Here is a 17243-nt window from a genome sequence, read left to right on the forward strand (position 1 = left end):
TCCTATCTAAGTTACTGTGCTGAGAACTGATTAAGTGGAAAGATACTCCAGAAATATTAGAATTAAATTAAAGTTAAGTTTGAAATATCAAAGTTAAAGTCAGCAAGAGTGGAATGGTGAATGTGAAGTGATGGAGGAATTTGAGATCATATAGTCATAAAAAGACTGGAAAAAGCAAGATGAAAATTTCAGGTAAAATGACAAACTTAGCTAGCTAGCTAACATAACATCTGAACATTTGACTTTACCTCCACACAGTCAAAGTTCTCATTAACTTTGGATGTATAATCAACACGAAACAATGTTGACAAGTTACCAGCAATGTAGTACAAAAGAATCTTCAATCCCTTGTAACCAAAGGCAACCTCACTGTAAGAGAAAGAAAAAATTAGGTTAATTTTTATAGTCACAAGCTAATCAATTCCAACAAGACAAAATCCACTCCTATGCAGAGATTTGCCATTTTTTTTCAAAATTATAGTATTAGCATAAATGTCTAGAAAAAGACCCATTAATATCATCTTACAAATTCCATCAGTTTAGTCTTATGCAACAGCAGTGGTTCATCATTCCACTAATTCTGTCTCTCACAAAAAAAGAATTAATATCCAGTCCTCCCTCCATTTTTGCAAGGGATCCATTCCAGGCTTGAATGGCTGCATGCTCCATGGTGCGCGCACCATTTTAACCTTCCCTGCTTGCCGCTCCACGACGGACCAAGACCACAGACTCAAAGTCCACAAAAATGGAGACAGGACTGTACAAGTTTACCAGAAATATCTAGAGCAAGCATTCTGACTGGCTACATTTCTGATTTTGATTAGCTAAATTTCTGTCAAGGGACAGACTTGGCTATCAAAGTAACAGCAACAGCAAAAAAACCCTTTTTGTCAGGTTTAGTTCAGAAGATACACTCCACATGCCCAAGTAGGTTTGGGTTTGTGTTGCTCAGATGCAACTTCCTATGCCATATATCAGACTACTTTTGAAACTGAGGGGATGTCCAAAAGCAACTTGCAGCAAGTATGAAATCCTGGCCTTCCAAAACAAACAAACAAAAACCCACTAGGCACACTCAAATCTAAAATTCTTTATTGTTCAGGACCTTGCCTGCATACTAACCGTTTCATCTGCAAAAAAATAAAAAGGCAACTGAGAGGTAGCCTCACTGCATCAGCAAGGTAACAAGCTTTATAGCACCTTACATCCAGCATGTACAATCATTTTAGCCTTTTATTCCTTATTAAATCCATCCTCTTATACACAACTGTATAGAGAAACAAACCACATGAATCAGCAGTACCTTTTGGGAGTTACAGTCAGTTGCAACAATTTAAATCATTTGCAAAGCAGCTTCTATTTAAACATCACTTTTTAATAAAAGTACATTACTATTTAATATAACCTTAACACATACTCAAGAGATATTGTATAGGAATATCCAACACTGTACAAACAATATACATTTCTGGTCTCTTCCACTTCCAAACATTCCCAAAATTTGCTCCAGAGGTAGAATTTGTTCCACTGGCAGAAGGATAAAACAACTAAATTTCACCTGTAGTTCTAGGATCTCAACTGAGACAGATGCAGGCACACAGGGCCATCATATACTGATAACATCTCAAGTGAAGCCAAATATGGCTCCAACAATTACTGAATATTCTTCTCATATTGAAATTAAAACTGATATGCTTTTAGAATCGGTGCTAGTGAGCACTCCCAAGTCTTATACTGATCATGGTCATGTATGTTTATAAGGCCACAGGGTATGATCACTAGACTAGCGGCATAAAGTTTAATAAATATTTCATATTAGTTTTTAAGACACCTGTTCAACACTCAATCTGTTGTTTTTTTAAATATTTTCCATCACTTACTCATCCCCAAAAACTTGATGGCTGAACTCTGGATGAAATGTTGTGCTGTCATCCTCCAAATCCTCTGGGAAGCGGACTAAAAAAAAATTCAAAAATTTTCCACAGTAAGGTTTTATTAAGCTATAATAAATCATTTTTATTATAATTTTAAAAGCAAGTCACATATGTTATCCTATTTAAATAATTCATCACAGGTCTGTTCCTCAGATGGAGAGAACTACAGATTCCCTGGTTCAGAACTGGGAGAGAGGAGTTTTGAGAATGGAAAATATATTTTCATAATTTCCTAGACAATACTTTTTGAGGAAGGGGGTGGGGCTATTAGGACATTTCCAGACTCCTTGTGAAAGCTGCTTCACTCAGTATTTCCTAGATGTCTATGTGAAATATATGCCATCAGTCAAAGACTAAACAATATGGTTCAAATATGCAAACAAAAGTCAAAATAAGTATCAAAATCAAATAAAGAATTAAGATGACACCACCGAAAATGGTGCTGTGGAAACAATTCCCAGTTGAGAGAGAATGGTTGTTAGCAAAGTTCTGCACACAGGCCTTTTCCACCCAATATAAATTATTTGACTATAAGCTACTGGTTGCAGTTTGATGACATTTTCTTTGTTTAGTCTAGTCTGGTCTCTGCTCTTCAAACAGAATACTTGTTAACATTTTACAGGAATGGAAGAAGCAGAGTTCTACAGTATTTGAACACAGAGCTAATACATTGCTCCAAAGCATTGTCTATACTTGCTTGTCTGTTTTACTAGTTCAGTGCTGACAGAAGTCAGAATGACTATCAGGATGGTTATATTCAGCACACAACTAATTGTGAAACTGGAGTGTATTCTGCAAATCACCATCAGTGCTGTTTCCCACTCATGTCTGCTTCAAGTAATACTAACCTTCACATAAAGAGAACAAAAGAAAATTGAACAAACCATGGCTACGGGTATCTTGGTATATTTAGAACTCCAAAATGAAGAGTTAAACAACTGCTGAAACACTGCTATGCTAAGCATCAAAAATATCTTTTAAAACCTTACCTAATTTTAGATGAATTGCTTCATTTGTATTACATTTGTACTCAGCCAATTTCTTTTCCATAGCAGAGAGACCTAGAGAAAAGATTAAGTATACAGTATTCTCACCACAGTTAAGGCAGTGTTTCAAGATAAAATCTTTGATCCCACCAAAGATTTTCTGTTTTTGTTTCTGTTTCTCTGAAAGTTAACCAGATGTTATATGGATCTAAAACAAAAAGTAACCCTAAGGGAAGGGTCATAATAATAATAATAAAATAAATAATAATATGAGTACAGCAGTCCACAAGACAGTATAGAGTTCCAGTAGCTAAATGTTAAGCATGTCACTACCTAAGGTAAGTAAAAGTGGCCAAGGAAAAATGTTTTATGTAAGTTGACTTGTATTTTTATCTTCAAGGATGTAGGTTTATTTCTGGACACCAGTAACCTTCCTGTAGTTAGTTATAAGTAGTGTATGTTTGGCCCGTCTTAGTTGCAAGGGCAAACTCTGTTGTCACTTGGAATCTTGGGCTACTTCAGCACAATCTTATGACTGACTACTCAGACCCAAATCCCACTGACTTTAGTGGAGTTTTATTTCCAGGTAAGTATATGCAAGATGTGCTCCTTTACTTGCTTACCCAGGATTAATTCCCATGAAACTCTGAGGGACATCCTTCTGAGTAGACATGCACAGGATTGGGCTGTTAGTTGGTGGTTGCACGCCTCACTCCACATGAAGCCAGGGAGAATTCCATACTCTCCCCCATCCCAAGTCCATTCATTGGACATATATGGTCTGCAGGAGTTCTGCAAGGGACCTGAAGGAACATTCCTCAAACCACTACCCCAGCTTTAAACTTGCTGAGAGATGGGTGGGACTCATTTGGCCAGCACCAAGCAGCAAAATGAAAGCTGCAACTTGACTTTTCAGTTTCGCTATAGTTGGACTGCATCATCTGAAACTCATCCAAAGGGAGGAAAGGAACACATCCTCATCTTCTTTCCCTTTCAATCACATTTTCAGTGGCAAATACAGTGCTCTCCTGGGGGTGGGATGTTCTACCTTTTCTATGACAATGGGAGTGGTGAAACTTGTTTGTTCAAGCTACAAATTAAAATGCAACACGAAATTATACAAAGTTATTTGTCCAAGATGTTTGTAAGAAAATGTTATCCACTCCTTCTTTGGAGGTTTTTAAACAGAGGCTGGATGGCCATCTGTCAGTGGTGTTTTGATTGCGTGTCCCTGCTTCGCAGGGGGTTGGACTGGATAGCCCTTGGGGTCTCTTCCAACTATGATTTTATACTGCACTAGTGCTAAACGAAATTAAAGAAACAAGTATCCTGTAGCAGCAACAGAGTTATTTGGAAGCTTCAAAAAGGACTGCAACAGGAAATGTCATGTTACTGAGATAAACAAATATGTTTCCTTCCCTCATTAGGGATCCTGTGTTCTCCACCCAGGGATCAGACATCAACCACATACTGCTTAGGTCCAGACCTAAGCCAGTATCTCTGCTTATAAGCTGCCCAGGGTTTTATGGAGTCAGCGGGAGGGCTCTTTCTCCACCCCACCACCTTCCTAGGCTTGTCTGGTGAGGACAGCTTTCTCATCGGTGGTTCTCAGGACTGTACTATTTCCTCCTGAGGGTGGATCAGTAGGCCCTTCACTGCTCTCATTTTGCCAGTAGACAAACACTTCTCTATCTAAATAGATCTTCAACCTTTAATTGGTAGGGGTAGAAGGATGTGAAATAGGCATGCTGTTTACGCAGTATTGTTTGAAATAAATATCTGAAAAGTAATGATTTAATTGTATTGATGGTTTAAAGCTTTCTAAAATATTTGTGCCACATTTTGTTTTAATTATTTTAGCTGATACTGTAAACTGCTTTGAGTCCCATTTTGGGGGAAAAGCAGGGTATAAATCAAACAAACTACTGCATATATGAGGGAATGTCCAGTTAACTTGGACTACCAGACTCCCTTCTTGAAACAGTCATTGCTACTCCTGTTCTGTCCTTTCCTGCCATTCCTATAAAATCACAAGCAGAAGAACCAGAGCCTACTTGTAATACATCATATATAGATTTTCAATAATTTTCAGACTTCATAAACCAGAGTAGGACTATGCAGCATATACTGGGGGAGTGGAGCACATCCCATGAGAATCATACTATTGACATGTACATAATAGTATGACTGCCATGCAGGGTGGTGGTATTATTATTATTATTATTATTATTATTATTATTATTATATAAGGGACTGTTATATCCCCTCAGTTTTACATTTGCTGGGTTTTTTATTACAGCAAAGCCTTAGACTGTATAGATCACGAAAAACTATGGTTTGCTCATAGAGGAATGGCAGTGCCACTACATTTCATTGTCCTGATGCGTAACCAGTACTCAAGACAAGAGGCTGCCAACATAACGGTATACAGAGAAACAGAATGGTTTCCAATTGGCAGAGGGGGTCAGGTAAGGCACCATTCCATCACCCTGTTTATTCAACCTTTATGCAGAAAACATCATACGCAGAGCAGGCTTAGATTCACAGGCAAGAGGAGTGAAGTTCAGAGGAAGGAACATTAACAACCTAAGATATGTAGACAACACCATATTAGTAGCAGAAAACAACAAACACCTAGAACAGTTACTAAAGAAAGTAAAAGAAGAAAGTGCTAAAGTAAGCTTAATGCTGAATATTAAGAAAACAAAAATAATGACCATGGAAGAACTACATTAATTTTTCCTATATGATGAAAAAAATGAAATAGTCAAAAGCGTTTCCATACCTTGGATCAAACATTGATCAAGACTGCAATTTGTTGCAGTCAAGAAATTAGAAAATGACTAGGATTGGGAAGAGCAGCTATGAAAGAACTAGACAAGATCCTAAAGTGCAAAGACATAACACTGAATACTAAAGTTAGGATCATCCAAACCACCATATTCCTCATCACAATGTATTGGTGTGAAAACTGGACAGTGAAGAAAGTAGATAGAAAGAAAGTCAATTCGTTTGAGATGTGGTGCTGGAGAAGAGTTCTGCGGATACCATGGACCACCAAAAAGACAAACAAATGGGCCCTAGAGCAGATCAAACCCGAACTGTCCTTGGAAGCCAGGACAACTAAACTGAGGCTGTCATACTTTGGTCACATCATGAGAAGGCATGAATCATTAGGAAAGGCAATGATGCTAGGAAAGGTGGAAGGCAGTATTATTATTATTATTATTATTATTATTATTATTATTATTATTATCCTTTATTTATAAAGCGCTGTAAATTTACACAGCGCTGTACATACAATCTTTTTAATTGGACGGTTCCCTGCCCTCAGGCTTACAATCTAAAAAGACATGACACAAAAGGAGAAGTGAGTGGTGGAGGGGAAGGGGATGAGGTCCAGCAGTTCCTCTCTACCTCCAAGGCCTGGACCAAGGCAGGTGGACTGGAGGGAGGGCTTGGCTTCATAATGGATGGTTAATCTTCTACCAGGGAGGCCTGTTGGAGTTAGCCTGCCTCACTAGTAGGATAATACATATAAAATACATAGCAACACAGGAAATGATTCAATAAAACAGGCAACAAAAGAACATCAAATAGCAAGTGACAGTTATGCAATGCCTGGGAAAGCTTCTCTGAACAGGATGGTCTTCAACTCCGTTTTGAAGCTGGTTAAAGAAGTGATGGCTCTAGTTCACGGGGGAAGAAGGTTCCAGGAGTGAGGGGCATCAAGTGAAAAGGGGTGAATCTGAGATGGGGCAGAGGAAATCCTGGGCTGGAACAGCAGACCTTGACTACCAGAATGGAGGGCCCTATTGGGAAGGTGAGGAGAAATAAGGTCTGATAAGTAAGGAGGGGCCAGCCCATGGAGGGCTTTAAACGTCGACAACAGGAGCTTATACTGAATGCAGAAAGGAAGGGGGAGCCAGTGAAGGGATGCCAACACAAGAGAGATGTGGTCAGAGCGGTGGGCGGATGTGATAATGCGTGCAGCTGAATGCTGGACAGAAATTAAAGGACGGAGGTGAGAAAGAGGAAGCCCAGCCAGGAGGATGTTACAGTTATCAAGTTGTGAGACCACTAGGGCATGGACCAGGATCTTGGCAGTAGAAGCAGAGAGATATTGGTCGGATTTTGGCAATATTGTATAAAAAGAATCTACAAGCCTTGGCTGTGGTCTGGATCTGAGGGATACACGACAGAGAAGAGTCAAAGATAAAACCAAGACTGCAGGCTTGCTGGACTGGTTGAATAGAAATGTTTTCCACAGAGACAGAAAAGGAGTGTTGAAGGGTGGACTTAGGAGGAAAGACAAGAAGCTCCGTCTTGGACATGTTGAGCTTAAAACGCCAATGGCGCATCCACTGAGAGACAGCTGTGAGGCAAGACGAGACTTGCTGTTCAAGCCTTGGAGAAAGGTCAGGGGTGGAAAAATACAATTGGGTGTCATCGGCATACAGATGGTAGGAAAAACCAAAAGAGCTAATGAGTTTTCCTAAGGACAGTGTGTAGAGAGAAAACAGAAGGGGACCCAGAACAGAGCCCTGGGGAACTCCAACAGATAAGGGAACAGGAGATGAAGTCTGACCATCTGCAACCACTGCAAAAGATCTGTCTGACAAATAAGATCTAAACCAGTCGAGAACAGAGTCTGAGAACCCAAGGTCAGAGAATATATCAACTAGAAGACAGTGATCAACAGTGTCAAAGGCTGCAGACAAATCAAGAAGGATTAAAAAGAGTAGAAAAAGCAGAAAAAGAGGCAGACCACATACCAGATGGGTAGATTCAATCAGAAAGGTCACAGGCCTAAACTGTAGGATCTGAGCAGAGTGGCAGATGATAGGGGGCCCTGGAGATATCTCATTCATAGAGTTGCCATCAATCAATGTTGACTTGAGGATAGTTCACAACAACATATACATTTTCCTTCATTGGCCAGATTTTATATTGAGCCCAAATCTAGATTATGGATTACAATGTAAGTGCTGAAAAAGTTGGAGCAGGCTTATAGATAATTTCTGGTATGGCCAAATTATAATAGCTATAGTTTTGAGATGAGAAGCAGTTCAAAATTCTGTAGAATAAAGAATTGGTCTTTAGCTCTAAAGCTCTGGCTTGATCTAAAGTTTCCTGCTCTCTCATCCAGCATTTATCTATCATCTATCAACATAATATATCAACATAGATTTATCTCATATATCAGTATGCTTTTAGATATATATATATAAATCATTGAAGGAAGATATTACATGATAAAATATTCAAAGTATATTTTTCTCTATCACTACTTTTCTCACATGATCATGATAAAGCTGTATGTTACAGTACCCAACATATTAAAAACATATACTGTATTTTAATCAAAATGCTTATTTTTGTAACAAATTAATATTCCATTGGAATTTTTCCACTTTCTCTGTATTTCAAAGTACAGCAGGGCATGTTTGATATGATCCCTACAGTTATCCTCGATGAAAAAATCAGAAGGATACTCTAATTTAATACATTATGTACTTGTGGGTCAGAAGGAATCAAAACAGTCATGCTTTTCTTTTCTGTAATTATTGAGATCTTTGTGACTCATTAGCTCACTGACTGATTTCTAGCCAAGAAAATTACCTGGATGTTGCATCTCTTTTCTTCCATCCTACATACTGCTTATTATAGAAACTTCAGCCAAATTTTTGCTGAGAGACTATGTTTTTATCTAATTATACTAATTTTGGCTTTCATATTGAAATTTATTGGATGTTTATGGATAATTAAATTCTTTCAGTATTACTGTATATAATCATGTATAAGTTTAGAAATTTTAGTCAAAAATTGACCCCAAAAACCTGGATCAACTCATCCACGGGTCAGTGTAAGTACTGTATTTTAACTCTTATTAAAAAGGGAACTATTCCCTGATGAGAAGGAAGAGTGTAATGTGTCCTGGAAGTACTGACCCCACTCTGCTCTCTCATACATCCAGCCTTTAGTATGAGTGCAAATAGTTATCACTGCAGGAATTTTGTAAGTTCTTTGGCATTGCTTTCCTTTGCTTCATCCTTTACATCCCGGCTTGAATCCCATTGTGGGAAAAAGGTAGGATATAAATCCTTGAAATAAAATTAAACGAATGTCCTTTCTTACACGCCCCTAAGTTTTACCCTCGACCTATTCATGGGTCATATCAAAATCCATAATTTTGGCTCCAAAAACCTACCTTCAACTTATAGTCTAGTGTATACGGAACATTTTACATATATGAGTTTTACTGTACTGTCTACTGAGGGCCAAAAGTTCTCCATTTGAAGTCTCGCAACTATTAAGAGTAGGAAAATGGCTCTTAACATTCTCTAACAACTCTTTAAAAGTCATTAAGCTACACGTGGAGAACATCTGACCCTCTAAATGTTGTCTTCTCCCTTCAACCCAACCAGCACAGCCATTGGTCAGACAGGATGGGAGATAGCCCCAGTTCTCTGCATTTTCCTAGAGACATCACACAGTCAAACTGCGAAGGGATATTTAGACAAGAATTAAAGCTTTCACAAAAATTAACTAAAAGGTTCTGTTGCCGCAATCAGTACAGATGTGTAGAACCTGAGGCCCTCCAAATGTGGAGGTGCAACTCCCAACTTCCCAGTGAGCTCCGCTCTTCCACCTCCCTTGACCAGTTCAAAAAGGGTTTAAAAACCCATTTATTCCAACAGGCTTTCCCCTAAACTGCCTTGCAGCTAGTTTTCCCCTCTCTAATTTGTAATCTCACCGCATTGTATTGTTTTATTTGCCGCTGGCAGGATTGTGATTGTGATATGTATTGTTGATGTTTTTAATCTGATTTTTTATATGAATGTAACTGTATTATTGATTGTTGTTGCCGCTTTGACCTATGAAAAGCGGGATACAAATAAATATTTTATTATTTATTATTATTATCCTGCCTGGCCTGACCTGATGCAGCGCCGCTTCCAGAGCATCCACTTCCAAAAGCCTAGCGCAAGGAACTACCCCTGCACATTTTTGAGGAGTAGCTCATCTTGAAGCCTACTAGGAATTGAGCTATCCACTTGAGGCATGCTTTGACAGTATAGAGACCTGTCAGATGCCAAGAAGACAGGGCTAACAGCATGCCTGACACTGACCACAGGTACAGCCCCTTCAACCTGAAGCTCAATGGCTGCATAGATAGCCCTTTAAACAGTTAATGCATGCAGGGAGGGAACATTAGATGCTTTCACAATCCAGACCAGGGCAGGGTGGCCAGATGTCCTAACCATAAAGGAGCACATGACATTGTAAAATGTAGGACATTACCAACTAAAAGCTAAACACACTCATATAAATATAAATACTTCTTTGTCATGGTCAAAATGGAGGACATTTGGGGGTTCCTCCTGGACAGAAGGGGGATGTAGGACATGTCCTGGAAAAGGAGGACATCTTGTCTCCCTGAGAGGGAAGAGAGGCCCCTCTACTCTCACTCTGGTCTTGCTCCTCACACTTCTCCCTTTGTCTCCATGAGACAGGGAGATCAGGTGTCCTCACCACAATGGAGGACAAGACACCACAAAATGTAAGGATTTCAAGAAAAATGTAGGACGTGACTGAATAAAAGCTAAAAACACTCGTATAAATGTAAATTCCTGTTTCTTGGTGGTGCTCAAAATGGAGGACGTTTTGGAATTCCTCCTGGACAGAAGGCTGAAATAGAGGAGATGTCCTGGTCACCCTGCATAACCTGAAAGCAGCTCCCAGGAACCTGCCATCAATGAATCCCACCCAAAATAACTTCCTATCAGCAATATGTGTCGGTATAAGAGTGTAAATGTAGCCACTGGAGGCTTTGATAGCCCAACACACACAAAAACACACAACACACAGAAGGGGGCGGGGCCCTTCTCCTGAGGTACATTTACACTCATATATTCACAGCACGGAGTAGTGGTTTGAGTGTTGGACAAGGACTCTGGGAGACTAGGGTTCGATTGGGTGACCTTGGGCAGTCACACTCTCTCAGCCACAGAGGATGACAATGGCAAGGCCTCTGAAGAAATCTTGCCAAGAAAACCCCAGGATAGATTAGCCGTATGGTCGCCATAAGTGGTTTGAGTATGTAGAGAGAGCTTGTAGCCCCTTTGAGACTCACTGAAAGAAAGAAGTTGGCAGCATGAGCTTTCACAGACTTAAGTCTACTTCCTCAGATGCATTTGGTGGAGTGGAAAGCCAGAGAGTCATCTAGGACACATATAGGCATGTCCTTGGCTTTCCACTCCACCAAATGCATCTGAAGAAGTAGACTGAAGCCTACGAAAGCTCCTGCTGCCTATTTCTTCCTTTCAGTGAGTCTCAAATGGGCTACAAGGTCTCTCCACAGACTGATTCCACAGATTAACACGGCTGTGTCTTTGAATTCTGCCATAAGTGGTTTGAGTGTTGGAAACCAACACATGTCAATGGGACTCTGATTCTAGAGACCAGGGTTCAAATCCAAGCTCAGTTGTGCAAACCCACTGGCAGGGCCTATGCAGCGAGCACACTCTCTCAGCCCGAGAGGAGGGCCATGGCAAGGAGGCAAACAAAACCCTGGAGAAACTTGCCAAGAGAAACCCATGGCAGAGTCGCCATAAGTCAAACATGACTTAGAGCAGTGGTCCCCAAACTGTGGGCCCTTTAAGAGAATTTTGGACTCCAACTCCCAGAAGCCCCAGCCATGCTGGCCAATAGCCTGGGATTCTGGGAGCTGAAGTCCAAAATCCCTTAAAGAGCACACTTTGGGGACCCAGGCGCCCCTCCGGCTCCGCATCGCTCCGTGACAATCTCACCGGAGCAGCCTCCTCGGCCTCCCCAACCCATTCCGGCGGTCCTCCCAAAATAGACGCCAACGGGGAAGGCAGAGGAAGCCCGCCCGCCGATCCCTCAGGCAGGGCCTGCCGCTTACCCGCCATTATCTCCCCGCGAAGCCAGCCAAACTGAGCGAATCAAGCCGCGCGCCCATACGCCGGAAGTGACGTTCAGCCGCCGTCAAGACAAACTTCCGCTCGATCTAGGCAAAAAAAGTAGCAAGAGATGCTGCCCGCGTTCCAAGCCACCGCGCATGCGTGCTGGTCTCAGAGGTTGCTTTCGACCTTCGCAAAGGACCTCAGGGCCGATTTGCATAGCCCCGCCCCTTGACTTCCTCGCTGCTCTACGCTCTTACAGGGCTGCTTACTTACTGCTCCGGCTGTCTCCTCCTCCTCCTGTTGCATTCTGGGATCTGGAGTTTAAAGGGGCGTTTCAGAATTCTCAGCCAGAGCTCTTAGGCCTCAGCGGACTACAAGCCCCAGAATGCAACAGGAGGCAGTCAAAGTGGAATAGCAGCACCATAAGAGTGTAGTAGTTCTGTAATGTGGTCACAGCATAGAGAGGAAGTTATTCGGTTAAGCTGTGGTCTTCCTGGGTTGATATTGTATCTTCCTTAGAGTCTTGAAGGCCTTGAGGAGTCCTGTCATAAAAGAGAGTTGTCTCCTGATGACTGTTGAGATTATTGCTTTACAGGTTATACACAAGCAAAGAAAACACAAATTAGTTATGATACGTTTTAAACCAATACATCGTAAGGTCTGCTTCCTGATCTAATTCATCCTCTTGAAAATAATACAAGCATTACATCCTAATCCTCCTCTCTATGATAATTCAGAATGCCATAGAGGTATTAAAAATAAAATCAATAAATTAATAAATGTGCAACTGCTTAACATAGTTCATATTAGTCCTCTGAAAATGCTATATTTACCTCCCAATGTTTTCTCAAAAACCCATACACTTTTTGCCAATCTTTTTCCTTTTGGGACATGTTTTGATTTTTAATATGAAATGAGAGTTTATCTAAGTCCTTGTATTCATTCACCTTTTGCATCCAAGTATCCCATGTCGGTATTTCTTCTGACTTCCATAATTTCGCTATTAAAATTCTAGCCGCTGTCGCAAAAAACAAAATAACCCTCCGATATTTATTCTCATCCACAGACTTCAGAGTCGTAGTCATATTAAGGAGATATAGTTTGGGGCTTAATGAAAATTTTATCTCAAAGATTTGTTGGATTGTATTGTAGACTTCTCTCCAGAATTTATGAACCACTGGGCAACTCCACCAGGAAAATTGTACCCTTTCCGTTGTTACACCTCCAGGATCCAGCACATGTGGATCGCTGCCACGTAATCCAGTCGCTGCCATAAAATGTTGGGTTCTCAGATTATATTCTACCAAATGGGAGAATCTCATGGTGTTCTCTGCAAACACTCAGGAGAAAAAGGACGGGAGAGAAGAAGGATGCGACATCGTGCTCGTCTTGTCCTTCTCCTGTCGATGAAGTGGAATGGTCCTGTCACTTTTCATTAATGCTAGTTTCATTGATGGGAGAAGGACAGGATGAACAGGACGTCACAGGACGTTGTGTGATAATCTTTGCACAATCACATGATAAAGATGAGAGCATCCCACTTTCCTCCCGTCCTTTTCCTCCATGAGATAATCTCCTCAGTGTGAGGACTTTCCTGGGGATCCCCTCCTCTGCTATGCATAAGGATGTCCTCATGTTCCCCTTATATGACACATTACATGGGGTCAAGCTAATGCTCTCAAGCTTTCTATGAGGATTGATACCACTTTTATCCTCAACAGGACATCACCCTTCCATCTCCAATGCTGTTACCACAGACTCCTTGTCTGAAATGTAGGTGATAAAATAAATAAAATAATAAAGCTTTTATTTATATCCACTTTTCTGTGACAAGACAATCAAAGCAGCTTACAACACGTTAAAATCCACATTTACAAATTTATGTCCCAAATTCCCCCCCTTAAAACAGGATTAAACATGTTACAATTAAAACATCTATTAAAAACACATACAATGAGGACAGAGCGGTGGGCTAATCCATGATGTGGGGGGCAGTCATTCTGTGGCCGGGCACTTTTATTCAGGAAAGGCCTGCCGGAAGAGATCCGTTTTGACAGCTTTTTTAAAGCTGTCTAAGCTGGCAATTTGACGGATCTCGTCTGGCAGACCGTTCCATAGTTTGGGAGCATTTGCAGAGAAGGCCCTCTGGGGGGTAGCAGTTAGTCTGGTTTTTAAAGGCTGCAATAGATTCCTCCCAGAGGACCTGAGGGTGCGGGGCGGATTATATGGAAGCAGGCAATCCTTCAGATAGGTTGGACCCAAGCCATGTAGGGCTGATAGAGACCTTGGAGGCCAAACATATATAAAAACAAAAACATGTTTTTTTTTTCAACAGAATATAAACATAAAACAACAGATTTTCTGTTAAAGTTCGTTTCCAGACTTAAAACTTGACTTGAAAGTATATTGCAAGCATTTGAGACTTGACTTGAGACTTGGAGTAAAAGACCTGAATACATCACTGGGAGCCACCAACTACCACTAACTCAGGGCCAAAACATACTGCAGAAATAATCCAGTTTGAGACCACTTTAACTACCCTGACTCAGTGAGCCTTATCACATGGAGGTTTTTGCAGCTTTTTGCAGCTCAGATCTGACGTGACTGCGGGTCCAACAATGCGAATTCACGTTATAACGTGAATGTTTTATCAGACGCAATTCCTTTCTATGGCTGCTCCTACCGTGACGCTTCTGCAGTGAATCCAAAGTGACTCCTCATTTTGATGAATTTGGAAAAAAGTAAATTTACAGAATTCGCTTTCAAGCTCACTTCGATTTCACTCCAAATTGGTCTGGTGTGGAATGCAACTTTGCTTCTGCTCTGGTACACCACCACAAACCCCCTGGGTTGCCAATTTCCCATGATGCGGCTCTGTAATTTCTCCCCCATTTCCTTTTGGTGGTCCTTTCACTTTCAGGGCAACTTTCAGGGCAACTCATTTTTTGGAATATATATATGTGTGTGTATGTGCGTGAATGTGAATATACAGATATGTCTGTCTATCTATCTATCTATCTATCTATCTATCTATGTGTGTGTTGAAGTTGCTGAAATGGAAGGGAAAATAAAAAAGGGGGATAAAGAAGACACAGAAATATTCATGAGGCAAATATTAATGCAATCACACAATTACACGAAACAGGGAACAAGAACCTGCGCCCCTTTTCGCCCGGAAACGTACAAGGTCACGATGCGTTCAGACCCCCACTGAACATGCACAAGGGTGCCGATTCGAATCGTTGAGTCCCACCAGTGTGGTAATACAATTTGCACTCACTCCGCTTTGCTTGAATCCGCATCACGTGACTTGTCTTGGATTCGATTCCCCCTTGATTCAGAAGGGCAACGGAAGGGCAACCAGATGTGATAAAACATTCACATTACGACGTGAATTCACATAGCTGAACCAGGAGTCACCCCGGATCTGAGCTGCAAAAACCACCATGTGATAAACACCAGTGCTAACAGATTCTGGAAAATGTAGTTTATTGTGGTGGCACCAGAGCTCTCTGATAGAGAAGGCTAAATGTCTCACAAAACTACACTTTCCAGAATTCTCTAGCATTAAGCCAGGACAGTTAAAGTAGTCTCAAACTAGATTATTTCTGCAGTGTGTTTTGGCCCTCAGCTACCTTTCTAGTTGAGTCAGATCCTGCTGTTCCAGAGGCAGCTGCCTTGCCTAAGTGACAGTGGTGCTGCTGCTTAGTGTCAGATTGCTGCCTCCATCCAAGCAACGCAAGCTAAGCCCTAGGTCTGTGTGACCTCTAAAACACAAGAGAGAAGCAAAACTTGAGACTGAGGGGCTCTACAGATTGGCACTTTGTGCCGGCCTGTAGGCAGAGCCATGGCACAGCATCCACACACTAGATGCTGTGGCTCCAACCGCTTTGCGCCATAATGGTGTGGACCCTTCTAGATAGTGCGCGGCATCATGGTGCAGCCCTGGCATTGCATCTAGATAATGCAGCGCCAAAAGGGCCTGCAAAAGCCGCACCTCCGTGGCTATGACACCCTTTCCGAGACATAAAAAGAGTCCGTCATTTGTGGGTTCTTTTTGCACTGGGTTGGGGGCATGGCATGCGGTTGCCACGTCCCCAACTCAGGTCTTCTAGGAGTGGCATACAGCCGCCCCTTATGGGCTGTCCGTACAGCCCCTCACTTGTTTGGACTATACCTCTTAGAAGCAGATTTTCAGGGCTCTTTCACACTACACAATTATAGCACTATGATTCTACTTCAATTATCATAATTTCATCCTAATGGAATCCTGGGGTTTACAATCTGATCAGAGGCACAGGAAGAGCTCTTTGGTCGAGGACTCTAAAAACCCTGCCCACTAAACATTAGATTCCAGGATTCTCTAGGACAGTTGTCGGCAACCTATGGCCCCCGGGCCGGATCCGGCCCACGGAGACTGTGGGAGCGGCCACAGGCCGGCCCTGCTGCCGATTGCCACCGCCGGCGCCCTCCTTCCTCCGCCCTGTGAGAAGGCTTCGGCCCTCCCAGGGGGCGGGGGGAACCTCTGGGGCCGCCGGCAAACCCACCAATTGTCATGCCCAGCCTGGAGGATGGCTTGGAGGACTCAGAGGATGAGCTAGAGCCCCTGGGACCTGAACCTGTAATGGAGGAGCCAGAGCCCCTGGGGCTTGAACCTGTAACGGAGGAGCCAGAGGCTGGCCCTAGTTCTGCTGGAGCAGAGTCTATGGCCCCTCCAGAGATTCAGCAGTCAAGTTTGCCTGGTGCCGAGGCTGTGGACACGGAGGAGGATCTGGGCAGTGTGCCTACCTTCAATGAGCGTCGAGCAGAAAGAGAGGGCCTTCGAAGATCTCGGAGGCTTTATCAGAAGCGTCTTCGTAATCAGACACAGCTGAAGGCCGGCTCCTTGCCTTCTTAAGCACCTAGAGCATGTGTGGTTCTTTGCCAGTGGATATCTGACTCTTTTAGAGGAAAGACTCTGTCTCTGGCTCCTTTGGCTTCTTGTCTTGACTACCGGAAACCTTGACCTTGGACTGCTTTATCGACCTGCCTATCTGTTGCCCTGAACCTCGGACCGTCTGACAATTCTCTTGGTAATCCCTTTTGGTAGAGCTACTGTGAATCTCCAGGACTGTGTAGCTTACACTGACTTTGCTGTGCTGGGAGGGGGTTTGTTTGTTTGGGAACTAGCTGCCTTATCAGCCCTTTGGCTGCTTTCCCGGACACCAATCAGCGGCGTTTGCCGCCGGCGCCCTCCTTCCCTCACCCTGTGAGAAGGCTTCGGCCCTCCCAGGGGGCGGGGAGAGGCTGTGGAGCCGCGGGCCTGGCGAGAGGGAGGCGGGGGTCCGCAGGGGAAGAGGAGGAGGAAGAGGAGGAGGAGGGAGGAAGGAACGAAGAGGAGGAGCAGGGAGGAA

General features: G+C 42.5%; 1 protein-coding gene across 1 annotated transcript in view; it reads right to left on the reverse strand.

The window, feature by feature from the left end:
- The window catches only part of HAT1 (histone acetyltransferase 1), a 37949-nt gene extending 26006 nt beyond the window's left edge, over positions 1-11943 (reverse strand). Inside the window, exons 1-4 of the mRNA XM_089523277.1 lie at positions 11850-11943; positions 2924-2995; positions 1881-1956; positions 249-369 (exon numbers count right to left, since the gene is read on the reverse strand). Coding sequence (XP_089379403.1) covers positions 249-369; positions 1881-1956; positions 2924-2995; positions 11850-11856 — 276 coding nt within the window. The 5' untranslated portion in view covers positions 11857-11943. The remainder of the gene's footprint in view (positions 1-248; positions 370-1880; positions 1957-2923; positions 2996-11849) is intronic.
- Between the last annotated feature and the right edge of the window lie 5300 nt (positions 11944-17243).

Source organism: Sceloporus occidentalis, unplaced genomic scaffold (assembly GCF_023333645.1).
Source record: "Sceloporus occidentalis isolate IW3139 unplaced genomic scaffold, rSceOcc1.0.p SCAF_4, whole genome shotgun sequence".
Classification (NCBI taxonomy): domain Eukaryota; kingdom Metazoa; phylum Chordata; class Lepidosauria; order Squamata; family Phrynosomatidae; genus Sceloporus; species Sceloporus occidentalis.